Source organism: Pan paniscus, chromosome 3 (assembly GCF_029289425.2).
Source record: "Pan paniscus chromosome 3, NHGRI_mPanPan1-v2.0_pri, whole genome shotgun sequence".
NCBI lineage: Eukaryota > Metazoa > Chordata > Mammalia > Primates > Hominidae > Pan > Pan paniscus.
This window is the reverse complement of record NC_073252.2, coordinates 50,004,374-50,032,306: the sequence shown is the minus strand read 5'-3', so window position 1 is coordinate 50,032,306 and position 27,933 is coordinate 50,004,374. Positions and strand designations below refer to the sequence as shown.

Below are 27,933 nucleotides of genomic sequence, written 5' to 3'. Positions count from 1 at the left end.
ATTTGACGGGTTATAGTTACACAGTTGCCTTGTTTGGTCTATCACGTGGAAAGTCCCTAGTTATATAAGTTTGTTGGTTGTTTTTGATTGGTTGCACTTAAATTCTATTTTTCTTAATGTAGGCATTGACAATAAATAGTTCAAATTAAACTCCAATTATATTTGTAAATCAAATAAGGTTAGGGCTACTTATGAGGCCTAAGTGTTTTTGCCTGCTTAAGGCTTCTTCAGGCCTGTTCTCTATTTTAATTTAACACTACCAGTCCTCTAAAACTTCTCATATCTAACATAATACAAGTATAATATAGTCATTAACTATGCAAGAAACTACTGCCAACGCACTTTTCATTTACTATGTTATGAAAGGAATTTCACTTGCAAGTTAAAATAAAGTGCAGGTACAATGTGCACATGTACCCTAAAACTTAAAAGTATAATAAAAAAAAATAATTAAAAAATAAAAATAAAAAAAAATAAAGTGCAGGTAAAATGTGATTCGGTAAGAGTATGGGCATTCAAGTCAGACAGGAAAGGGTCAAACAGGGTAATTACTAGTAGCAAGTACTGAACCTGTCTCTGCCTCAGCTTCCCCATCTGTAAACCAGGGACGTATAAAACTTTCAATAGTGTTGTTATAAGGATTAGGTAAAATTATAAATGCAAACAACCCAGTATACCCTCAGCACAAAATTGGAGTTTAATAAACAACAGCTACTATTTTAATATTATTTTTCCATTTATTTTTCTTTGTTATCTCTAGAAATGTATTAACCTTCACTGTTAGGGAAGATAATCCTTCCCTGGGATGTTCAGATGCACTACTTTCCTTAAACATCTCCATATTCATTCATTAGGGAATCTAGAAGATGCAGAATGTGAGACCATACACAACCGGCTGAGAGGCTCTATGGTACATTACACAACATATTTTCTCCCCCACCAGACCCAATATTTTTCCTTTTTCAAGTAAAGTCAGGTTAAAATGAACTGTAGGTCAGGCTTGAAAAAGAAACAAAATAGGCCAGAGAGAATCACACTCTGTCTGGGCAAGGATGGCTGGGAGGTGTGAAAACCTGAGTATGTGCTTAGCACCAGCTGATAAAGCCACCTGCTTCCTTCCTGCAATCCGTCCATAAGTCACTTCCTTATGTACCCTGAGCTGGCAGATTCTGTACTTTGTCCAGGTCATCAAAGCGTGGAGCTCAAAGTCTACATATACCTGACTGTTTGTATAATCAGACAAAAGAAACAATTTCATATTTTATTTTATTTGCCATAGGAAAGGTCTCAAGCGTGAACTAAATATACAGAAGATTCTAAAAGCCTGTCACACAATATGCTCATTATTTAAAATAACATTCCAATCTTAAAAATTTGAATTTAAAATAGAAATATTTCAAGGAATTATTTAAAAATTCTTACACAAAAAAGATGCCAAAAAAGTTAATTTTGCTATTCTTTTTCCAACATGAGTTTCATATCATATATTTTAGCTAGGAAAAAAATACAATTTCTTACATGGTATTTTTAAATTCTAAACACTTACCCCCCACACAGACACTTGAGGGCTGCAATTCTAGGATTTCAGTACATGACTGAGCTAGTATCTAAAAAAGAAAAAAAAAAAGATTACCAAGCTATAGATCTAAAATTACAATGTGAAGTAAATTATAAGATTAGTAATAACCTTGAGGTCTTCTCCATACTTCAATAGATCTCAGAGAAAATCTATTAACTATAGCGTGTACAGGTACCAAGTTCTTAGGAAACTTCTGCACTGTATTTCAGGGTATATTTTAAGATTATGTACTGTAGGATCCTTATTTGATTAAAGTAAATTCAGATAAGCACAGGAAAAGTGAGCATTGTCTCAAAGTCTGATAACCTTGGGTATGAATAGATAACTAAAATTTCCTGCAGCCATAAAATCTATGTTGACTTTCCCAATCAAGCAAAAACAAGATAACAAATCAGACCCCCTGTTTAGTAATGCTGTTATGTTTTCTGTTCAGAAGACCAATATAATATCAATAAAAAAGCACTGCTGACTGGGTGCGGTGGTTCAACATAATATGAATAAAAAAGCACTTCTGACTGGGCACAGTGGCTCATGCCTATAATCGCAGCCGTTTGGGAGGTCGAGGCAGAGGGATCACTTGGGGTCAGGAGTTCAAGACCAGCCTGGCCAACATAGTGAATCCTGTCTCTACTAAAAATACAAAAAATGAGCCAGGTATGGTGGCTCGTGCCTGTAATCCCAGCTACTCGGGAGGCTGAGGCAGGAGAATCGCTTTAACACAGCAATGAGCCGAGGTCATGCCACTTCACTCCAGCCTGGACGACAGAGCAAGCCTCCGTCTCAAACAAATAAATAAATTAAAATTAAAATTAAAATTAAAAAGCACTTCTCTTTATTGGACAGTGGCATTTCTATCCCATTTCTCAGGCTTAATTCCTGTGGGTGCTAGTCCCTCTTACATGCATAAAAAATTACAATTGCAGAACATAGACTCCTTATATGAGCCAATATTCTTTTTAAAAACACAGACTCCGTACTCAAGCATTCCCAGAACACAGGAACAGAACTGCTCTTCTTAGCTTGTTCTGAGAAACAGAAACCACCACACAAGGGACAAGGCTACAACTGAAAAACAATGATGAAATACGCTGCTCCTCATGGACAACAATCCTGTCTTTATTTTTAGAACTGCTCTGCACTATATTATCAGTCAGACAAATTCCAGATGATCTCCAGAATTCCTTTCTTGACATTCCTTTCTTGGCAGAAGTTGAAGACAGATTATTTACAGCAGTTTCTAGCATCTCCTTTTCATAACTAGAATAGGAAGTAAGGACTGTAGCAGGAAATAGACATGCTTTCCGTGCTTTCTTTAATAACAGCGAAACTATAAGTTCTCAGCCCCTAAAATCAACTGTGTCAAATCATGGAACTTTGTTGCTGAATATACATCTCTGAAAAGAGGGAAAATTTGTACTTTTTAAGATAACTTTCCAATAAACTCAACTTTTCACATAGTGATTGAGGATTTTGTGATTAGAAAACAAACCTCGTAAAATTTTATATCCGAGAAACTGCAGATGAGGCCCATTTAAATCCAGAAATGACCAAAGAGATTCCATAGGCACTCAAAGACCTTTCTGCACCCAAATACCTCCTCTTGGTCTGCTACTTTATCTACAATAACCAATATTCACTTTTATGGATTCAAGAATTAAGAACTCTTGTTAAAGGTTAATGTGTCCTCTTGGAAGGGTAGTATTTCAAATCACTAACATCTTTAAAAATTTGGACATAATTCAGATAACAAGACTCTGAAGGAAATAGAATAGAAAAGATTTGCAAAGGAATATGAAGCTGAAAAGGTTCCAACTAACAAAAATGGGCATTATAGCTATAGCTTTGGCCAATCTGAGATAACAGTGACAACAGTGAACCATCAAAATGGAAGGTTAAAGGAAAACACAAAACCCCCAAATCTATTTTGTCTGTCATCAGTCCTGAAGGAATTTATCTTAAAACAGATCTTATTAAGAAGACTAATTGCATCTTTCAGTTTACAATCTCTTTATTAGTTATTTAGCCATAGCTTTATCAGTATTACTGAAAAAATATTTCAAGTACTCAGGAAAATTATGAGGCACTTAAAGATTACATCTATTGGCAATAGAAACCATTTCTCTACAATTCCTCAGAATAAAGTAAATCAAAAAATTACAAAAGGATTTTCTAAAGATCATGTCAAAAAACATGCATCCAGAATGACTTCAGTAAATTTGTAACTTTATATTTGTTTTCTGTCTTCTATCAGCACTGACCATAAGTCAATCAGATTTCATAATATTTAAGATAATTGTGCATATGTTGACTTGGTCTTTTAATTTGATCCAATCCATCAAAACATTTCTAAATAAATGAGAGTTCCAATAGCAATATCAAATGAGCAATTCTCCTAAGGAGATCTCTTTAAGGCTGAAGAACAAACACCCTCCAGGACTGTTGGTGATCTACATCTTTGGAGCCAGGCCCTGTATATCCCCTATAAGGTATTTTAATTTTAAAGAAGAGGTTCAGGATGATTCAACAATTTATGTTCTATTAAAGTCTGAGTTTAAAGAAATCAAGTTAAATTAAGCAGAGATTAAGGATAGCTAATGTTAGATATATCCTGCAGTAAACAGTATAGCTTACATTTGCTAATAACAATACATTTACATTAATTCAATATTCATAATTATTTTAATAAAATAAGTTTTTCTAAAAATAATATAATTGAATGGAAAAGTGACTCAGGTAACACATTCATTGAAAAGCAAGTAGTGAGAGCACAAGTCATAACATTGGTATCACAATCTAATGTTACCTAATTGAATTTCCATGGCATATGCTCCTCTCTAAAGTTTGTTTTATTTATAAAAAAAAAAACTGTTTGGACCTTAAATTATATTATTAGTGCATAACTCAACTCTTCTACTAGAAAACAAACTTTTTGAGGAAAGAAATGAGATTGAATTATACTATACAGCAAATTCAGGGCCTTACACATTGTTTTGTGCCTTCGGTACGACCAATAAATGCTTAAGGAATAAACATTGAACACATAAATTAATGAGGATATTAAAAAGTCATATTAACAAACCAAAAATCATATTAGGACACAGATGAGTCAGGATAAAGTTAATTTATGTGATGAGGCATCTATTTCTTCCATAAATTATGAATGTTGGAAATCCAGAAATCTATAATTTGAAACAAACTTCACCAAAACCATTTCCAAATGAAAAATAGAGAGGAGGGAGAAGAGTAAGAAGAGAATTTATGCATTTTTAGAAAATAAAATTTGTTCTAAATTTGTTCTTTTCCATCTAGAGTTTACCATGTTCCAATATTAAGAAAGCAACAACTAGAAATCAAAATAATTTGATGTCTGAATGCAAATAGTTTGCACCATAAATTTTTTGAACAGTTTTACAAAAACAAAAGTTAATAGTCTATTCTCACCAAGTAATTATACAAATTGAAATGTTCAAGATATCAAAATGGGTGAACAGACACTTCTCAAAAGAAGACATACAAGTGGCCAACAAACATACAAAAAAATGCACAACGTTGCTAATCACTAGAGAAATGCAAATTAAAACCAAAATGAGATACCATCTCACATCAATCAGAATGGCTATTATTAAAAAGTCGAAAACCAACAAATGCTGGTGAGGTTGTGGAAAAAAGGGAATGTTTATATACCGCTAGTGGTAATATGAGTTTAGCCACTGTGGAAAGCAGTTTGGAGATTTCTCAAAGAACTTAGAACTGTTATTTGACCCAGCAATCCCATTACAGGATACATATCCAAAAGAAAATAAATTCTTCCACCAAAAAGCAATCGCGTGTTCATCGCAGCACTGTTTACAGCAAAGCCATGGAATCAACCTAGGTGCTCCTCAACAGTGGACTGGATGAAGAAAATGTGGCACATAGAAACCATGGAATAAAACACGGCCATAAAAATGAATGAAATATTGTTCTTTGAGGCAACATGAACGCAGCTGGAGACCATTATCCTAAGTGAATTAATGCAAGAAAATAAAACCAAAGACTGCATGTTCTCACTTATAAGTGGGAGCTAAACATTGGGTACTCATGGACATAAAGATGGGAACAGTAGACACTGGGGACTACTAGATGGGGGAGGAAGGAAGAGAGATGAGGGTTGAAAAACCAGCTATTGGGTACTATGTTCAGTACCTGGGTGATGGGATCAGCTGGACCCAAAACCTCAGTATCATGCAATACACCTAGGTGACAAACCTGCACAACCTGCACATGTACCTCCTGAATCTAAAATAAAAATTGAAAGGAAAGAAAAAATAGAATAAACCAAAATGAGTCTATTATATTAAAACTGTCATCTCTAAACAACTGACAAGGAGGAGAAACATTCTAAACACTCTAGTTAATTTTTGCCAAATTAAATAATATTACTGACTGAACATTGGATCAGGTGTCCCATCCACAATAAATGGCAAATTATCTTTAATACTTTGCAACTCCATCATCGGTACAAGAGAGAAAATTGTAAGGACTTTCCCTCTAATATATGCTGTCATCATTATGTTTCAATAGTAAAAGAAAATAGTTTCTACTAAATATAGCCTTAGCTGATATTAGAGAGAGCTAACAGCACCATAGACCAATAGATCAAATTTAAAGATAAATCAAGTGCTTAATAAATCTAGGGTATGTTAAGTCATGCACACACTAAATGCAAAATTTCATCATTTGATATTTTGGGGGATATATACGCATGCATAGACACACACACACACACACATATACACACACACACACACATATTGGCAAAGAACCTGATATCACCATGAAAAAGTATACTATCGAAGCATCTGTTCACCCAAAAAGTAATATTAGTATTAAGGAGTATTTACAAATAAAAAAATTATATACCTTATTACCTAATCCCTAGTTTTAAGTCCTCAAACATTAATATAGGTAACAAAAAGTCAAATTTTCTAAATTAAGTACAAGTATCAGTAGTCCAAAATTCAAAAGAATTTCTAAATGATAATAGTTAACCATTCATTGGGCACTTATGTTCCAGCAACTATGCTAAGTGCTTTTTATGAATTTTTTTCAGCTAATCCTCATAAGTCTAATAAACAAATATTTTTATCCATGTTTTATTGATGAGGAAACTGGGGCTTAGAAAGATTTTTTTAACTGCCCTAGAAGAATTAGCTCTTAACTAGGTTGTCCCCAGGTTTTATTGAGTCCAAACCCCATTCTTCTAGCCAGCACCTTCCACCACCCTCCAGGTTTGTGATGGATAATCTAACCATTACAAAATCTAACTCTTAACAAACTAGTGAAATGTATCTGCCTGTTTTGTCTGGACTCCTGTAATGCTACCAAAAACAATCTAAAATCTGGCTTATTCCTTATCCTCGAAAGTATATCACGAAGCTTTTGCTTTTATTTGTTAGGATCTTCTTTCCTTTTTTCTCAAAATTTTTTTTTAATTTTTATTTTAAGTTCTGGGGTACATGTGCAGGATGTTCAGATTTGTTACATACGTCAACATGTGCCATGGTGGTTTGCTGCACCCATCAACCTGTCACCTAGGTATTAAGCCCAGCATGCATTAGCTATTTTTCCTAATATTCTCTCTCTCCCCACCCCACCCCCAACAGGCCCCAGTGTGTCTTGTTCCCCACCCTGTGTCCATGTGACCTCACAGTTCAGCTCCCGCTTGTAAGTGAGGACATGCAGTGTTTGGTTTTATGTTCCTGCATTAGTTTGCTGAGGATAATGGCTTCCAGCTCCATCCATGTCTTTGCAAAGGACATGATCTCATTCCTTTTTATGGCTGCAGAGTATTCCATGGTGTATATGTACTACATTCTGTTAATCAAGTCTATCATTGATGGGCAACTGGGTTGATTCTATGCCTTTGCTATTGTGAATAGTGCTGCAATAAACATACGCATGCATGTATCTTTGTAATAGAATGTATGTTTGTTTTAAAATTCCTAATGCCATTGACTTTGGATTTAAAATGTTTAATCATTCTATGAATTAGTAACTTATAAGATAGCCAAATACTTAAGGCCCTCTCTCTTATTATTATGTTTCTTTCTTGTCTTACTGTATTAATGCTTTCTATCTCAAATTTGTTTTGCACAGATAAAAATACATAGTTTTTACTTCTCAGCATCATTCAGAACCTAAAAGACAAAAGAGGCCATACTAGAACAACAAGCTACCACAAGCCCTAACTCTGGTTTTTGAAGACAACAGGCACTTAGAAAACTGCAAAACTCCGTTTATAAAAATTAAATTTGTTATATGATCTTAGAACACATTTTCTTTACTAACTATGTGAATGACATCTAGGTTTCATAGTTCTAAAATTTTAGAATTTACCTGAGTTGGGAGCAGAAATGTGAGGCAGAAGTTTGGGGGTGTTTTTCTTTCTTTCTCTGTACTTTTTCTGGACATGGAGCAGACATTGGGTACATTTTTCATACGGAATGTTAGCCTTTGGTCCTCTCCCCCTCACTGTCTCACCTAGGTTGCTAGACACACACAGTTACTTCTTTTCTAAATATGCTCTCTATATAGGTTTCCTTTATCTCCCAAAATACTCCATTTTATTGTACCTATTCTTATCTCATGAACTCATTCACACTTTATATTGAATGTGAATATGTGAATTGATAATATTGTAAACTCAAAATGATGTTTGTTAAGCTATGAAAAATAACTGTGCATGGAAATTCAGGCAGTCTAAAAATTTTAAAGCAAGAAATGCAAGCAGCATGAGGGAAAATCTAAAATGGGATCCCAACATTGCAAAAACAAGTCTACCTATAAGGCCAATTTCTCTGTTGTTCCTTTTCTTAGTTTCTTTCCCTCTTATATTTGTGAATCACAGGGTCTCTAAAACCTTTTTAACCGATGGTTGTTCTCAGAGGGCACAGAATAGGCAGAAGATAAAGGTATGAACTTCTAGGAGGAATCCGTCTAGGCAAAATAGCTATTGGTATACACAATACTATCTGTAAGACTTGTGCTGATAGTCTGCTAAAAATATACAATAGAAAAGAGTTAACAAGCCTGGGGGAGAGAGGGGAGTGGAGGATGAAAAATTACTTAGTGGGTACAATGTGTCTTATTCCATACTAAAAGCTCTGACTTCATCCTGAAGCAAAATATTCATGTAACAAAATTACACTTGTACCCCAAAAATTTATACAAATATGGAATTTTTAAAAACATATTGAGTTCTAAATTCTGATATTTGGTATAAAATGGCTGCATTCCAACCTATTGTGCTAGTGAATTAAATGCCTAGTTTTAAATATTTGATCTCTGCAATAACAGTCACTATCCTTTCTCACTGAAACCTTCTCTCCTACTTAAGATGTGTCTTGAATGCCTCCTTTAAAATGTGTGGTAAAAAGTCTGTCATGTATTAACATGAGAAATTCAAAACCCAAGTATTTTTCCCTTTGCTAAGTTTTTGGGATAAAACTGCTGATGGGATAATAACATTAACCCCTTATAAATTATAATGACATTTTCTGTTGCTTCTAACTGATCGTATAAAATTTTGATGCATTATTTATACAGTTCAGATAAGCAAAATACTCCCAATAGTTCAGGGAACACTGCTAACTAATTTCATGGAATTTTTCTATTTGGCAAGGGAGAAGTGTAGGATAAGATAAAGCTATTTATGTATCCCTCTGGGTTTGTTTTCAGTTAGCAGCAAGTCCAGATCCAGCCGTAAGAGTCAGCTGTGACTGCCCTGCCTGCTGGCCTCCTTGAGATTATAGATGTTTGGCAGGAGATGAAAGTAGATTCTGCTGTTGTCTCTTCTCTGAAGCCCAACTTGAATGAAGCATCAGAACAGTGTTTAAGCCTGGACACTCTAGGAATGTCCCAAATTAATTTGCATCGAGTCTATATCTAGTATAATATGGTCAGGATGCATGGGTTCACCAAAGGCCAAATCTCCTTTCTACATGACAAGAGGCAGAAATTCACTCTAGAATCAGAATTGGCAAGGTTTGCTGGAGGTTGAGAACCAACGCTAAGTCAGAGGGACAAATACTCCAAGAATCCAACTGGCTACAAAGAAGTTTCTTATCTTGCTTGCCTATATGGTTACAATCAAGTTTTTATAACTATTGAATAATAACTGACGGTAAAGACAAATTGCTGGTATTGTCAAGGAAACATCCATAGCAAAAATAACCAGAAATCATCAGAAGGCATGAGTTTTGTGAGAACCTTGACTTAATTTCTTCTTTCTTAGAGGTTTCATGATACATGTGGAATCATACTTTGATTGAGATCTTGTAAGTTCCTGAATATGTTTACATAAAAGACACATGCTATAATAACAAACGCAGGACACATAAGAAGTAATAAAAGCAATATCATGTCCTGAAAAACATACACAATGGATATAGTTATGGCCTTTTCTTCTGGTATTTAAAGTAATATGGGATTTGTGGAGAGTTGTAGTTGGTGTCGATCCAAGATAATAATTTATCATGCAATAAATTAAGATGGGGAGATAAAATCACAATATTATTTAGGACCTATGTTGTCTTTGAAGTTTATGGTGAATTTGAGAGAAACATCTATGAGCTAGACCTTAGGACTTGAAGATCAACCACCCAGCTTGACCAAAACAAAAACACTTCCCACAATTAATATAAGCCTAGACATATTTTAAAATCCATATTTTTTTTCTAATTTCTAAGTGGCAACAGGAAGGATACTATATCTGGAAAACAGAACGCAGTCCACTCCAGAAGAATGAAATAAAAACTTTTAAAATGAATAATACCACATATTCAAAATTCAATCTAATATAAAAAGTATATAGCGCAATATCTTATGAATAGCAGCTACTCAATGAATGTTTATTCTATTTAATTAAAAAGTAAATGCAAAACTTTTTAATAAGAAGCATGGCCATTATGACTATAAGATAAAAAACAGAGCATATAACACTAAGAGTTATGCATGTAAAAAGATACAGAGCTTACTGAGAAGTTATTTGAATTAATCAAAGCGTATTTTCAGTTACATATAGTGAAAAAAAATTATTTGGATAAATTCAAATTTTGGTAATTAAGAGTACCTATAAGGCATATTGGACCAGATGCAAAACTAAACAAAAACAAAAACAACATGAAGAGAAACAAACTTAAGTTATGTGTTATCTTTTTTTTAAAGTCTTATTTTAGGTAGAATATATAAAAAGAGAAAAGGGGTATTAACTCCCATTAAATGGTTTCCTCTGTAATAACATTTTTTAGGATCAACTCTAAATAATAAGGCTTTTTCCTCCCCAAAATAGATTATTTCTTTATATATACATTCACATGTGCTACCTAAAGTTCTCCAAAATTTTTACAAATCTATTAAAAATTCTAAATATGCATCTCAGCAATAATTTTTTGACACTGATTTTGGATCTATAACATCACTGGCAACCGATCATCACAAATAATTTACAAGTGCTCCAGGCGTGTCCTTAACAGATAGAAACTGCCAATTTCCATGACCCACAGCATGTCAGAAAATATTGGCAAGGGTAGTAGAGTCTTAAAAAGCAAGTTTTTTTTTTTTTTCCTGACTCATTGAGCAGCTTTAAACACTAAAGGATTCATCCCCAATACAAAAAGATTTCAAGTTTAAATCAGGGAAAAATATATGAAAAGTATTAGTTTTAAAGGTCTAACAAAATGAAGCTTTAGTAATTAGACATCCAACTGCATAACATAAGCAGCAAAAACAACTGGAAAGGTGTTTCTCATCCTCTTGTCTTGTTTCCTTTTTACCTTTTAATATTCAGATGTGTGATTTTTATATTTTCTATGGCTTCCAAACACCCCAGCCAAATATATTTTTCTCTAAGGGGTAATACTTCAACTAAGAACAATTGCTATTTTATAATCACGTTTTGGTTGAGTTCATTCCTTAAAAATGCTTAGAGCTTCAAAATATCAGTTGCTCAATACAGCACACACCACTCTGACTAGTTTCTAAATATGGATTCTCTTCTGTCTTGCAAGTAAGCAAGGAATAAAAGCACACATGACAAATTTCTAAACAAACTTTTACCCTAAGAGATCTGTGGAAGAAGGTAAATCATACTCATTGTCTTTTAGTCTTCTGAGCTCCAAACAAAACAGATGGATAGTTCTGATTGCATTGTTGATGAACATACTCTCATATAATAAATCTTTTTTAAAACTTTAGTTTCTTCCACATCTCACAATTCTGATATTTAAAATAAATCATATTAGCAGTCTTGCTGTTTCATTACAATATAGAAAAAATTCCAAAAATGCATAGTTTGTGATTGGAAACAAGTTTATCTGCCTCTACTTTTTGGTTTTGCTGTTGTTGTTGTTGTCTTTGGTCACCACAAACTCAAAATAATCATTTAATGCTAGCTTAGAATATAAATAAGCTTCCTATAAAAACTGCCTTGAACTTATGAGATAAAATAATAATAAATAGACTATTTCAGAATTTGAAGAAACTTGTTCCTGGTATAATTTTCACTCTGATGCAAACATTATTTTGTATTAGCCTTATTTGCCCACTTTCTTGTTTTACTAAGACATGAAGTATATCTGCCAAGCAGTCTTAGTCTATATTTATTCCATTTGATTTTTCAGAAATCCAGGATGGCAAATGAAATGTTTCCCTATGCAACAATAATAGAAAAAATATCTTATTAATTCTTCTATTAATTTTCCAAATACACATCCTAAAAATTGTAAGCTCTGAAGAGTCTGGGGACCATACCCATTTTGGTAATACAAAACACAGCAAAGTGTCTTGAACACAGCCCAGTACCCAACAAATGCTTCTGAATCAACTGAGAATTATTATATTTGGGGAAAATGAAGTATAATTGAGAAATTGTACATTTTCCCTCATAATGTACACCAAATGGTACATTTGGTCACAAATATTAACCATTTTCTGCACCTGTTCAATTTCCTTCCACTCAATTAAATCTGCTTTTAAGAGCAGGTAAGCCTCTGTAGGACATCTTTTATAGTCCAACAGGTTAATGTTAAGAAATTAAAATTTGGAATTTCATTTTATCTGTGTAACCAAATGTCATCAGTTTAGTTTAGTTTTCTCACAAACTATCACAAAGCTGTACTTATTTATTCAAAGTGGATTTAATTTTCTTAAACTACAATCCCAACCAAATTTTTTTTTTAAAAAAGAAAATAATAATATTATTAGGGAATATTTTCATGCAAATACAAATACAGCTTTGGACAGTAGAGGCCAAAATAAGATCAGTTAATAAAATGAATAATTTAAAGGAAACTTTCTATGTTTATTATCAAGTGGGATTTCGGAGGAATGGGGTGTCTTCTTAGAATATATGTCAAAATATTTTAAATGTATTTGAATATAGTGAGCTGTCATCACTACTGATTTTTTTGTTCCTACCCTGGACACTTTTGCACCCTTACACTTCTATGAATAGTGCCCCTTTCTATTTGGGAAACTCTTTTCCACTCCATGTGGTCCTAATGAGGCTGTGAATCATAGTACCTTCTTCTCCCTCTCTCCCTTGCCCCCAACAGAATTGGTACAGGAATGAGCTCATGACTCAACCGAATCAATTAGAGTTCTTATCTGGGACCCTATACACTGATGCAAAGACAACACCCCTCACTTTCCAATATACTTGCTGAGGACCATGTAAGCCTCCTTTTGCAATTACAGTTCACCACCATTCATCTAAACAAGGAATGAGGCAAACAGAAACATAGGCAAAACTTACTGAGAGAGAAGACCCTGACAACATGATTGATTCCTTGGATCCAGCTGTACCTGAGGTAATTTCCCTCTCTGGACCACCTAGTTACAGGCCAGTAACATTCTATTTTTCTTTTCCTTAAACTATTATTAACTGAGTTCTTGTCATGTGAAATCAAAAGAGTCTTAATACAGTGAAACATACATATGAGGATGAAATCAAATTTATATGAAATCAGGGGTTAATTATCTAATGTTCAAATATACCATAACTACATTAGAAAAATATAAAAACATTTTTAAGAACTTGTATAGATTTTTATTCATTTTATTTATTTATCTAATGCACATGGAATCAGAAGTTAATTTTTAATGCTCCAATATACCATAACTATATTATAAAAATATAAGAATATTTTCAAAAACTTGCATAGATTTTATTTACTTATAATTCAGAAATATGAATTAAGCAATGACTACTTACCCAACACTAGATTAAGCATTAGGTAAAAAAAAAACAGGAGTTGGGGCAATACAGTTTCAACCTTCATACCATTAATGTGAAAGTTATTATAATGAAATACCTCATCTACATTCAGCGCTAATGATCCTTGGACAAAGAGAAGCCTAGAATAACCTGATATACAGTTATTCTTACATTATAGCCAGTCCTTTTTAAGAGGAGTCCTGAAAATTGGTTTCCAGTTTTGAGTAAGTCCTACCATTTTTGTTTCTCCTATGAATGTATCTTTATAGTTGCTCAGGCTTCAGGTTTTTCATCAAACCGTAATTTTACAAATAGAAGTTTTCACAACTAAGTGGTCAACATTCATAGCAGAGTGTGCTAAAATCACTTAAGCTAAGGTATTATCAGAGTGTTTATTAGGTTCCCTCTTCTATGAAAATGATTTGCCTTAAGAGAAAATGTGTTTGCAATGTCTTCTCATTCCATTAAAATATAGTGTTAGACAATATAAAATATAGTGTTAGACACTTTTCTTCTTAGATATTTTTCTAAGAACAAACAACAACAGACATTACTGAGAAAAAAATTTCACTCCAAAAGTGAAATGAAGCTTATATCTCCAGCACTATGAATGTAGGTACTTTTTGAAATTTCACTTTTCCCTTTAGAAACTATCAAATTCAGGTTTATTTAAATGTCCTAAATGTATGGATGATCGTTCCCTTCCTATTTATGCTTGTATACTTTCCCATTAAAAACTTAGAAACTCTGGCATTAACTACCATCACCTAGGATGTAGTGTTCTCAATTCTTTTGGACAAGGGTTATTTATAAAACATGCTTCACAACTGATTTATTTCTTTCTGCTTAATACTTTCTGAGGTATTCTTTAAAAAAAAAATGTGGGAATAATTCCAAATAGTGAAACATCCCATGGTCCTGTTTTTACACAAGGAAGGGCACAGAACATTTTGATTTTTATTCTTTCCATATTATTCACCAATCTGTGGTTTTCTTTTATTTTTAATGTTATCTTCCATAGTCTGCATTATGAAACATTGAACTAGAACCCACAGGGTACTCACATCTCAGTCTGACCTTTACTAGTTCAAATAAAATTTCATTTTCAAATATAAGTCATGCAATCACCTTCCCAAGAACACAAAAATAATTTAACATTCCAAGGATTTAAAGATAATCTGAAGTGGAAAGTGAAAAAGAGAATATATATATGTGCTTGTGTCTGTGGACAATGGGAGGGGAGAAAGAAAATGAGGAAGCATAATGACAGTAGGGTTTTCTAGCCTTTCCATTCCACCTGGCCTCTAACTCCCTAAAGGATATCCCCCACTGGGCTTTTGTTCTCAAGCTCAAATCAACTTCCCCCTCTGCCCTACGCCTTCTTCCATTTTGTACAATAACCCTCTTGTCCCCTCTGTAAAAACAATTTTTGCTCTATTCTTAGTCATTCATCTTAGTCAGGGACAGAATGCCCAAGTTACTTTTGACTCCTCTCTCTGTCTCTTGAACCCTATAGCCAGTGAGCTCTCAAATTCTACTAATATTTTAATGCTTCCCAAATTTAACGTTTTACTTCCAGTTTCACTGCCCATCCTAATACTAACAATAATTAACATTGGACAGCTCATATTTGCCATGTCTCTCGGAGCCCAGCTCAACAAGAGTCAAAGATTTTATACCTGAAGGTTTAGCCCCACCCTGTTCCTGACATGATGCTTGCCAGAATAAAGAGGTTATTAGGTGCTTCCCTCATGATCCTTGACCTAGTTCCATTGCGAAAGACAGAATCCCAGTGCCAAGAATAATCCCTAAGGAACTATGATAATCCACTGTTTCTTCCAAAACTACTGAGTTTCTTCTCTGAATTTCTAATTAGTACTGTAAGTCCCACCACAGGAATTGTGTCTCTCCTCTGAATGTGGGGTCCAGAAATTCTACATAGCTTTTGTCATGGGAATACTGAATTTTGTTTCCAAGTTGTTGGCTAGGTCCTGATCTTACGGCTTGAGGATTTAATACCAGCGCACATCCAAATGCTTGACTTTGTGTGCTACACTATCTAAAAATCCTTGTTGTCATGACTCACATGCTAAATTTGATCCTCTTACATGTCAGTGCCATGTCCTTTTGTACCTAAGACCTTGTTTAAGTAGATTGGGGGTCATCTCTCTCAGTGGACTGCCCGACAGAAGGATCAGGAGCCCCATCATTAGCCCTGGGTTAGTTTCCTGCCATGCCTAGCTTTCTACCAAATGATTTAAAGCCAAGCCCTTCTAACTTAGGTCATTCTCAATTGTTATCTCATTTAATTTAAAAAATAAAACAACAAAATGGAAATCACTATTCCCATTTGACTGAGGGTTTTAAAACTCAGAGAAATTACATTGCAGGACATACCGCAGGTCACTTGGCAAGACAGAGTTGGAATTCACACCCAGGTTTTCCTATTCCCAACTGCATTTTGTCTCCACTATGCTGTGCTTCCTTTCATCGTGTCTCACAAGGATGACAGCAAAATACTTATAACACATCATCATCTTCCAAATCATCTTGTACATTATTATAAGAGTACTCTTCCTAAACCTGCATGGCCATTATATAAATCCCATGCTCTAAATTAATCTTCCATAATTTCCTACTTATTTATGAAATATGAGCGAATTCTCAAAACAAGTATGTGAAAGTCTCCATAATCTGAATCCACGCTACCCGTCAATGTTTATCCCCCATACCTTCCATGATCCTAGCCAAACCACATTCCAGCCTACGCCTCAGCCACTCAGCTCAGATAGTTCTTGAAGTTCTGTGCTCTTTGTTTCTCATTAAATCTATCCCAGTTGTCAGAGTCCAGTTCAAATTTCACAATGAAAGGCCTCCCATAACTTCGCATAACTAAACCTATTTTGTCTTTATGTCACCTTACACTATAGGCACATTGGCATTTAACACCAATTGCGTTATAAGATTATTTCTTATCCCCTAAGGTGACTCACTGAAATTTTCCTCCTCTAAATGTCCACAATGCTTTGTAAATCTTTCAGGGGACTACCATACTCCAAACCTCAAATAATCATTCATTTCAAGCCCCTTTAGAGAGAATATGTCTTATTCAAGTTTATATCCTTCTTCTAATCATAACACAATGCCTTAAGAAGAGTAAGGGCTCAGTGAATGAACTAATGAAAGAATGAGCTCATTGAGGAAAAAAAGGAGAAAAAGAAGAAATGTTTCCTTCCAGTATATACTTGAGATAATGAATTACAAACCTTCATATGCAACTAGCTAAGATTGGAAATTACATCAATATTCCCCAAAACTGTTACATACCATGTTTGCCTGGATAGAAATCTAAAAATACTAAAACAATGCATTTTCCCCAAAATTAAAATAGAATGCTTAAATGATTTTCTGGATCAAATACATTTTAGAGAAGGCATTAAAATTTTAACGTGCAGGATGTTCATAACAAAGGCCTTTTTCAGCCTCTTGATTTTTGAGTTGTAAAAGCAGAACTACTACAGTGTTTCTTCTTTTTTTAACTACCATGAAGAAAGGCTCCAAAATAAAACTTTCTTAATCTTTGCTATTAAGAAATTAATTCTAGACAAATAATGTCTTAACAATATATGATATCTTACATTAAGGGGACCAGACCATCTTGGTCATTGGATTTTAGAGGGGAGAGAGAACAAACAAAACAATAAAAACCATGTTGTCAATTTTTTTCAAGGATTAACTTCATAAAAATTAATGCACTGACAATGAGGCCAGATTTATTTAAAAAACAATGAGCAGGAAAAAAAAATATTCTGCCTTCATAGTGCCACATATCTGAAAGACTTAAAATTTTTTATTTCTTCTATTGGCTTAGCTTTATGTAAATATATTCCACAGTATAATTTCACCCATTAGTTTGATAAATCATAAAGAATAGAGTATAGTCTCTTCTATCTCTCCTAGCCATGTGACAGAAACACTATATTTGTTTTAAAGATCTAATAGATATTTTTAAAAATCAGATGGTACTATGCAATTATAAAGTCCAATTCAAATTTAAGGCAAAATTATAGGTTTTGTATACTATGAGGGATGGAGCAATCTTTGCCCTTGAAAATACATGAAAGTTTACATTGCCTTTAATTTCTACAAAGTGGGCAAAAATCTCAAACTATCAATCACATTGATAAAAATCTCAACCATTAATCAAACCAGGTTTGGTTGTAATGGCTCCTTCTTTCCACCTGCCAACTCTGCCAGATACTACGATGTTTCCCCAAAAGGTGACTTTCCTAAGAATAATTTACTCTTCCCTTTGTGAGCACATAGCTGAAATTTAACTGTATTGACATGAAAACTATACCCATGATCTCCCTCCAAACAACACTCAAGAGATTTTGTTGGCAAATTGTGGCTAAAATAATGCAAATTTTCCTAATTTCATGCGAAATCTTTCAACATAACTTAAGTTAAAGTTCATCAAGAACTTCAGGCAAGAAAGGCCATACTTAGAAGTTACATTCCAGAGGTTCCCTAATAAAAATAGAAAAATTAAATGTATCAAACAAACATAATAAAACAATGATAACGATGTCATCTGGAACTCAGCTACTAATTCCTTGAAGGGGAAATCTGTAGTTATTACCCATAAAAATAGAGTTTTGGAAACAATCCATCATCTGGGTAATTCTGAGCTAAACCTTTTAGATATTAAAAAAATCCAAAGGAATAGCCCAGAGAGGTCCTTTCTCCTTCCCAGTATAATTATAAAAATCATTACAAATCCCAGAGCAAAATAAAATTCTATTTAAAATACAATCACTGATTTGTTTATTTAGAGGGTAAAATTATCCTCCTTTTTACATTGTCAGTACTGTATCCTGTATTTTAAAACTTAAATCACAGTTGTATCAGTTTTATTTATCCTGAATCCAGCTATAAAATTATTTACTATTTTTACACCGCAACTTTTCCCTAAAACCTAAACACAACAATATATGTAAACTACAAAAATAATTGAATCTCTGTTCCATTCTGCACTTACATTTGGTTTGTCCACTAGATGTACTGATAAGTGATGGAACCAAATTATGTTTTCTCTGAAAAGCTCCATTAATTTTTTTAAAAGCCTACGTGCTACTAAAAACAAATACAATAAATCTCACTTTGTGTTTTTAAAAAACATGATCTTTAAAGAGAAATTTAAAATCCCAGAACCAAATGTTAGAAGAAACTGACATTTTTTCCCCTGAAGATTTTTTTTCAATGCTTTGGCTTAGAGAATATATATTATTCACTTCCATTTTAGGATGGTGTTTACCAAAATATCATAAATACTTAATAGCAACTGTTCCCAGTGCTTGTAGCAAAAGGCAGTAAAATGAAACATAAACCTCAGCTATGAAAGCCCAGGAGTTTTGCTTTGCATTTCATCGCTCTCCTTCCCCAAACACTGTTTAGGATAGCCCAGATTCTAATGATCACTAGAGACAGCACAACTGAATTCCAAACAGAAATATTATGTGCTCTAGTGAAACTATTAATCATTTAAATGGAAAGAACAACAAATGTAGTCAAATAGCCACTAGTTCAAGTTGCCTGACTGATATAGTTAAAACAGATACTATATTTGGAGAAGGGAGTAATCACACATTTCAATCCAAATTTTTATTTTAAATTTCTCCTATAAAACCTATAAAACTTTCAGGATATCAAGACAGTTAACTCCAGAATCAAAGGGTATGTTTCTGAGACTTAAAATCTTAAACTTGAAACCACAAACCCAGTCTCACAGAGCCCAACATGCAAGCATTAATACCAAATGTCAGTTACAAACAAAATTCACATCTTTAGAATTACACTGTTTGCAATACCAAACAAATCTCTTCCTTAATCTCTTTCCTCTAGATAATGACCACCTGCACTGGATATTAAGATTACTTCTTATAGTTTAAAAAAATATACAAAGTTATGAGCCCTTCCTGCCCCCAGAGAAATACTCACAGAATTAATTATTCCTTTAAGAGCCTGAAATCCACCTTTGACAGGGAAAACTTGCTCCTTGGAATCAGCAATTCTTTCAAGCTTTAGAAAGAAGAGGAAGACTTAATTAAGGAGTGGCTGACACATACAACAATTTATAAACTTCGTTACATTTCAGTTATGTTCATCTGAAAAATTACTCCACAGGATTAATTTACCAGCGTGATCTGTGTTCAAGGTCAGGAATTAAAGGTGATGATACTAGTGTTACTCTAAATGTATTACCACAGAATGAATTGAGATCAGTCAGAGTACCTTTAAGTTGGCCCCAAGTGCAATTTCAAAACAGTGAAGAACTCTAACAGCTATCAACAGCGTGACTCAGGAGTCTAAGCCATGCTCAAGCAAAAATTTAAACGTAAAATAACTTCATGAGTGAAACATTTTCAAATATATAAACCCTCAAATCTCATGAAAAAAATGGTCTTGTAAGAAAAATGATCAGACTTTCATTAGATGGACTTCTGAAATTCCTGCATACCTGAGAGTCAAATTCTAAATAAAATAGAAATTCTAACATTATAATAATATGACTACATATTATATATATAATATAATAACATTTTGTCAATTGAGTTAAGAGAAATATGTGTATCATTTCAAGCCAAATGTTTACCTTATATTAGTTTACCAAACCAAACAATTGAGAGATTTAAAGTTTCATTTTCAGTAACAAAACCTATTAAAATTCTTACATTATTAAGGTAATACTCAAAACCTACAGCCATTTCTATAAAAAAATCTTTAACAATCGACCAGTGTCACAATGTCATCAGTGAAAAGAATTTGTTAAACTATCCTTAAGACAATTATGTGGTTCAGATTAAAGTTTGCAGATCTCTTGTAACTTACCTGTGCTTGTTCAAAATCAAGGACACCAACACAATAAACACTAGCCCCAAGTGACCTGGATATCTTTGCCTATGGAGAATGAGGAGGGAAAGAGAGAAAAAAAGAGAGGGGAGAGGGAGAAAGTGAATTATTCAAATATCAAGCTATACATTCCGAGACACACAGCGATGTACAGTGGGGTGTAGAGAACAGTCTCAGTTCAATACTCACCTCTTTCTCTGCATATGATGGCACCAGACCGTCCAACTTGCCATCTGTCAGAGCAATTATGATACTGGAGGTTTTCAAGCCTCCTGCTTTCTGAATTTGTTCATTCGCCTGAAAATGAAGAATAATTATCCAACTCACAATTTAATTTTAACTTTTAACCAGCATGTTCCATCAAGCTGAATTTGTAAGTCTGACAAAATCAAAATATTACTGGCTAGCTTTTAAAACAGGGTAATTTGTGTTAACTATTTTATTTGAAATATGCATATATTCACATTACAGAGTAGTTACTATTGGGTTTAAATTATATAGATTTTTAGCTGTGGCTGCTTAATCTTAATATAACCACAAGGGAAATGGAAAATTCCTTAAAAGGCAAAAGCCATCTTAACTTTTCTCATCACCATAGTAAATAATTTTTTCTACTTGTCTCAACTCTGGAACAACTAAAAGCACTTTAAAAACTTTAAGATAAATATGTAATGAGGTTACTGAGCTTTGCTAGAGGGTTTTATTTCACCACAGAATAAGAAAGCATTCTCTCCCATATTTACAAATGTAAAAGAACTTACTAGCTTTAGTCCTTCATGGATATATGTCTCTCCTACTGGACTAACACGTTTTAAATCCTCCAAGCCTTTACTGATTTTGCCTCTGAAAATAATATTAAACAAAAGAAAAAATGAGCAAAGAGCAAAGGTAACAATAAACACTTCTTAAAAAACATGGCAGTATTGTAACTAAGCTTTCTTCAGTAGGAAGCAGAGGAAAGAACACGGGCTTTGAAGGCAGATAACTTCATATACTTTTTGTAATTTTAGTAAGTATTTAATAACTTCTGTATTTTAACTACCAAAAATAGACATTGATGTGCTAACAATGTCTTGAAAAATCTTAGCATATTCTAGGCCTTCTGAGCTGAGAACAGATATCTTCAATCACTCGTTTTCCTAAAAGGAGTAAAATATACCTTCCCTCATCCACAAAAATACAAAAATTGAGTAGCTCATCTTCAATGACAAAGCATTTCTGAAACACTCACTCCATCTCTCTAAAAGTGGGAAATTTTCCTTGTTATCTGCGAATTGCTAAAGCACATTATTTAGCCCTTATTTACAGCAATTAACATTTTTTCTTACTGTCTCCCAGAGTCGTAAGTCTCATGATTTATTCACTTTTATGACACCTTCTCACCCATCCAGACATTCCCTTGCACATTCCCTTGAACATAGTAGGTACTTAATACATATTTCATGAATGAATGAAAAAATAGGTGGATGGATAGATAGATGGATGAATGCATGGATAGATGGATGAATTAGAAGGTAATGAATCCTTGGAAGAGACACTATGAATGAAAGCAATTAAAAACTATAGAATAATTTCTTTCATCATGACTAATTCACTATCCCAACTGAATTTGTCTAAATGGGGTATGACTACAATATTATTAAGAGCTATTTTATGTGTATCAGTTAAGGGAAGTTCCAATTTTTAGAGTTTTTAAAATATAGATTTGAAACCTCTCAAAAATAAATAAAACCAATTATCTTAAAAGATAAGTAAAATAATGTGGCAAAATTATCCAAATTAAATTCAAAACTTGTTTTATAATAAATTTAAAAGATCAGAAGATATCTTAAGATATTGTTTTCAGACTTTTTCAATAGAAGCAAAAAAAAATGCCTTTTTAAACTGGTGAGAATGGATACTACACTTGATCTTAACCAAAAGGCTGAGAAGTGATAAGAAGTGCCTTTTTAAATGTAAAATTCTGAAATGATAAACTGAATTAGAAAATTGTAAATAACACATGAAGAGTACTCACTCCTACTGAGGATGATAGATGAAGGAGATTAATTGTAAGAAGTATCATCTTAACATCAAGGAACTTACTGGGGCCATACACAACATTTATATAGGTACATGTGTGTATACGTTTATATCACATGCGGTTATAAAATATGTCAAAAATAATTTCAAAACATTTTGTCATGCTGCAATATTGTGTTTCAAATAATTGAAATAAATAATCCATTCACCAGAGCCTTATAGACGTTTTAAAAGTAACTTCTTGATTGTATTTTTATATCGCAATAAAAAATATTATCAGTCAAGTTTTCCATCTCATAAAGTTTCCAGGTAACAGAAGACAATGTTCAAGGTATGACCCTAATCCTTCTCTTTCCTGGTTCACTCATCTCTATTAACTCTTGCTAATTGTCTTTTTAAATATTTGGTTTAAAGTCTACCTATTCTGAACCATTCTTTAAGTTCATTACACTCTTATTCTGAGTCACCCCAAGCTTTCTAGTCATACTCATATTCATGTTTTACCATAATAAAAAAAAGTTCTCTCCTAAAAACATTCAACTTTCTAATAATTTAACTAATTTAATTTAAATATTCACTTTTCAACTACACTGAAAGTTTACATTAGGTTATTACCATGTCTTTTATTTATGCTGTATTCCCCTGCTCTGTACTTATTATAATGTCATTTGCAAAGTAAGTGTTCAATAAATTTTTCAATATATCATAAAAAAATTATAATTCCAAGGATGATAGCATAAGTTATGTAATTCATAAGCTTGTTGTATCTAAAATATTTACATTTGATAGCTACAGAAACAACTTGAAACTGATTGTGTCTGAATGCAGATAAAAGTCAAATATTTGGTGCTTTTCAGAAATGAGTGGCAGTGTGTCCTCGAGCATTAGTGTTTGCTGCCAACAAGTGAAATGCAAGTTTACACAAACAGATTTTGCATAAGACAGCCTTCTCCATTCAGTTCAAATCAGCTCACCATTGCTGCTGAGTCCCAGACAACACCAGCACAGGACTTTAAGCTAAAGGAACTTCCCAAACGTGGATTCAAGGTTTTTTTAGTACAGTCAGGTATCTGCTAGCATATTACACTGGAAGAGAGACAGCAGTTTGCGGTTTTTCTATCTGTACCTGTACCTGCACCATAAGATTCCAAGCTCCACTCAATCCCATCATTACTTTTGCAGCTGCATGATCCTAAGAGGAAAGTGCTCGTTTTCCATAACCAAGAAAAACACATGTGAGTCCTGGCCTTGTACTCCTTTCAGGGTAACTACCTGAAGTCTGTCAGCCTCTTATCAATCAACAAGGTATCACTTTAGGGGAAACAAAGGCCAAAACAAGACAGGGCAGACAGATCTCAGACCCTTGAAGAATCCCAAGCAACTGAAAATAAATATTAAGTTTTTCAATTGGTAAACAGTTAACGGTGAAAAAGCAAAATAATGTGGTAGGTTAAAAACAGAAATCATTCGTCCCCACTGTAATGTTAAAAAAAAAAAAGCCTCTAAATGAAAGCGAAAATGACTAAAATTTTAAGAACAAGAAGAAAGAAAGCTTATGTTATAAAGATAAGTTCAACTCCTTGAATTCAACATCTTAGAAGATCAGCTTCACTGAGTTTGGCTTTCAAGTTATGTCTTCAACTACAGGGAAAAGCAATATTGAAACTAGTTTGTATTTGTTGTGAAGCAGTTGTCAAGGATGCTGCTGTCATGACACGCATCGTCCCCTATAACATTTCAAAGCAGAAGTTTCTTTGTCACCCCTAAGTAGTTGCTATGTACTTCCTCTTTTCTGCACTTGACAACCATGCAAACTTATTTCTTGTCCTGACTACTGGGGAAGCCCACAGTAAATTTCTTACTCACTCACAAAATTCTGTTAAGTTCATGTGGTTATCATAGTGTTTCATCCCCTTTTCCAAAATCTTAGCACTCTTCTTTTTATATTTTATTAATTTTCTGCAACACTATTAATTTCTATGCAGCCTCAAATACTTTTTTGAAAGAGACAGGAATTGAACAAACAAAATGTTATATTAAAGCCCTGGTTTTCTTTAATTGAGAATTGGGGGACCAAATTCCATTATCAACTGGAGGGAAAAAGAGAAAGAGAGGAGGCACACAAACACCATATATATATATATATATATATGGTGTTTTCCTCGCTTTCATTTAGAGGCTTCATATATATTGGAGACAGAGTTTTACTCTGTCACCCAGGCTGGAGTGCACTGGCACAATCATAGCTCACTGCAACTTCAAACCCCTGGACTCATGCAACCCTCCCACCTCAGTCTCCCAAGTAGCTGAGACTACAGGCATATACCATTATACCAGGCTACTTTTAAATTTTCTATAGAGATGTGGTCTCACTATACTGCTCAGGATGGTCTTGAACTCCTGGCCTCAGGCAAGTCTCTCATCTTGACTTTCCAAAGTGCTGGAATTACAGACTTCAGCCACTATGCCCAGGCTTGGCTAATTTTTTAATGTATGAAATTAGCACTTTCAGCTCTATTTGTATCTCCTTAATTTCTTTGCTGAGAAGGGCAGGGAAGGGAAGGAGAGGGGAGGAGAGGAGAGGAGTGAGGAAGGGAAGGGAAAATAGCCACCACAACTGCCATGCACTGTGCCATATCAGTAGCTTTTCTCTGAAACACTTTGGATGTGGAAGGTATGCAAGGCACTATAACTAAAATAAAGATAGACTGAAATCATGGTGTCATAAAACAGTCTGCAGGGAATCCTGAATTGACCAACTAACAATGAAGGCATAATTTTATTTTCAGTATCTCCTACTTTTTCTTTCTACGATGTGTCTGTACAGTACTTGAACTTTCCAATGCACATCATCTTAACTTTCCAGATTTCAAAGCTCTTTCAGGATTTCAGTCAATGAGTCTACACTCATCTGTTGAGCATCTGTTGTATGTGAACACCGTGATTCTACACAGTGATGTGAGAATTCCTCACACTCAGTCCAGGGGTCACTCACATAAAGCTCTATATATGCACTGTGGTTCTCCACCCTGGCTGTACACTGGAATCATTTGAGGGGATTTTCAAAAGCTCTTCTGGACTCTATTTGAAGAGATTCTAATTCACATGTTTGTGTTGGGTCAGGGTTATCACTGGCCTTTGAAAACTCCCCAGAGTATTCTAATGTGCTGCCAGGATTAAGAACCTCTGATCTAACCTAATTTTAAAACTTTCTTGTGTTATTGGAATGCGTTTTGAATTACCTATTTTGCCAGTCATTGCTTCTGTATGAGAGTTTTGGGTAAATAGGATAATCTCTTAAACCATAAATAGTTTCTGGGATGGTATGGATGAAGATGTGCATGAGCTTATAGACAGAATAGAGATTAGTTCCAAGCTCAACCTTGTTTCTTCATTTATAAAATAGGAATATAAATATCTCCCCCATGGGGACACTGTAAGGATTCATTACAGTATATTATTATAAATGTCCTATTTTGTTATTAGTTATGGTTGTTAATCTCTTACTGTGCCTAAATTATAAATTAAGTTTTATCATAGGTATGTATGTATAGAAAAAAATAGTATATATAGGGTTTGGCACTACCTGTTGTTTCAGGCATCAACTGGGGTTCTTGGAACAGATCTCCTTCAGATAAGGGGAGTCTAGTGTACCCCAAAATTAGTGGTTATCAGCAAAATTGATTGTTTCTCATGGCACTGTGCATTGAATGAGCAGTTCTCATGCTTCACATGCTGCCAGTTGAGCCACTGGAATGGCTAGAAGCAGAATGCCTTCACATGGTTAGCAAGTCGGTGCCAGCGCTGATACTGGCTATTGCCTAGGAGTTCAGCTAGGACTGTTAAACAGAGTCTCGATTCTCCTCCACATGGCTAGGTTGGGCTTCTTCCTAGCATGGTGGTCTCAGAGTAGTCAAAGTTTTCATATGACAGATGGTTTCCAAGAAAACAATAGAGGAAACTACCATGCCTTAATAAATCTTAGGCCTGGAACTCAAACTGGCAGTTTCACGTTCATGTCTGCTGCATTCTATTGATTGAAGTAAATAAATCGTAGGCCTAGACCAAGATTTTAAAAAGTAAAAAGTGTGTGTGTGCGTCTGTGTGTGTGTGTGTGTGTGTGTGTATTCTATGCTTCATTGGAAGCCACCAAAGAAATAATCTACCACTAAAACAAAAAGCCTCACACACTCATGTTGTCAAATGCCAATTTATATAATTGCAGGAATACTATAGGTATTTATATCATAAGTAAATTCTTTTCTTTACTCTCAATAGATTATTAGCCACAGACTTAATGTGCTTGAAATAAACAGTAATTCCAAAACAAAATGTAGCAATACATAAGGATTTTATGATAATTAGCCAATTACACAGCATCCTGAAATGTTTCTTTTAGGGTAAAATTTAATAGATTGAGTAGAATATGAAACAAAAATGTTCTCAAGATGTATTTATGACTATACAAAATTGCTAATGATTTATAATTCACTTAGAATTCACTTAGAATTGTACTTTACCTGAGCTATTGCATATGAAGAATTTAGTAAAATATGTAATACATAGTAACTGCTCAGTAAACTTTGATACTTTTATTGTCTCCTTCCATTAATAAACCACAAAATTAACCTGAGTAAGAAAAATAGAAAAAAAACTGTATGAAGAGAAATATGTTCATTCACATATACCTGCTCTACTTAACTGTGTTACTATATACTACTGCCCTACATACTGCTTAACGGATGAACCTCTAACAAGTAATTTGTTCTCACCAAGTTCCTCAATTTAAAAATTGTTTAAAGGTTTCAAATGAGTGAAAGATTTTTTCTAAAGACACACATTGCTAATACATTCTAAAATCTTGGGAACTAACGGGTTTTAGCTGTATCTTACTATAGTCTATGTAAAATATGCTTATTGTTTATTTAACATGTCATTCTAATGCCAACATAGGCCAAGGCTTCTGTGGTCCAGAGTCCAGACCAGCAAATCCAAGGTAGCAGTCATAGATCCAGAAATATCTGCTCACAAAATACCCTGTACAATCTGAATTTTGTCAAAAATATTCTCCAATTTGGCCTGCACCTACCAAAATGTGGTACTCAATTCACACCTGAAGTTCAGGCCTGCTGCGTTTTGCATACTTTTACTCCATTTTCCCACT

The 27,933-nt window shown here is 34.0% G+C and overlaps 1 protein-coding gene and 1 pseudogene across 2 annotated transcripts in view; both read right to left on the bottom strand.

Moving 5' to 3' along the window:
- The window catches only part of ANTXR2 (ANTXR cell adhesion molecule 2), a 161,121-nt gene that overhangs the window by 120,639 nt on the left and 12,549 nt on the right, over positions 1-27,933 (bottom strand). For both annotated transcript variants that reach the window (XM_008957660.5, XM_003832274.6), the window contains exons 4-8: positions 21,509-21,590; positions 20,937-21,044; positions 20,727-20,795; positions 19,836-19,916; positions 1,547-1,607 (exon numbers count right to left, since the gene is read on the bottom strand). In XM_008957660.5, the coding sequence (XP_008955908.1) occupies positions 1,547-1,607; positions 19,836-19,916; positions 20,727-20,795; positions 20,937-21,044; positions 21,509-21,590 (401 nt within the window). The remainder of the gene's footprint in view (positions 1-1,546; positions 1,608-19,835; positions 19,917-20,726; positions 20,796-20,936; positions 21,045-21,508; positions 21,591-27,933) is intronic.
- LOC112439772 (U2 spliceosomal RNA) lies at positions 22,558-22,683 on the bottom strand (annotated as a pseudogene).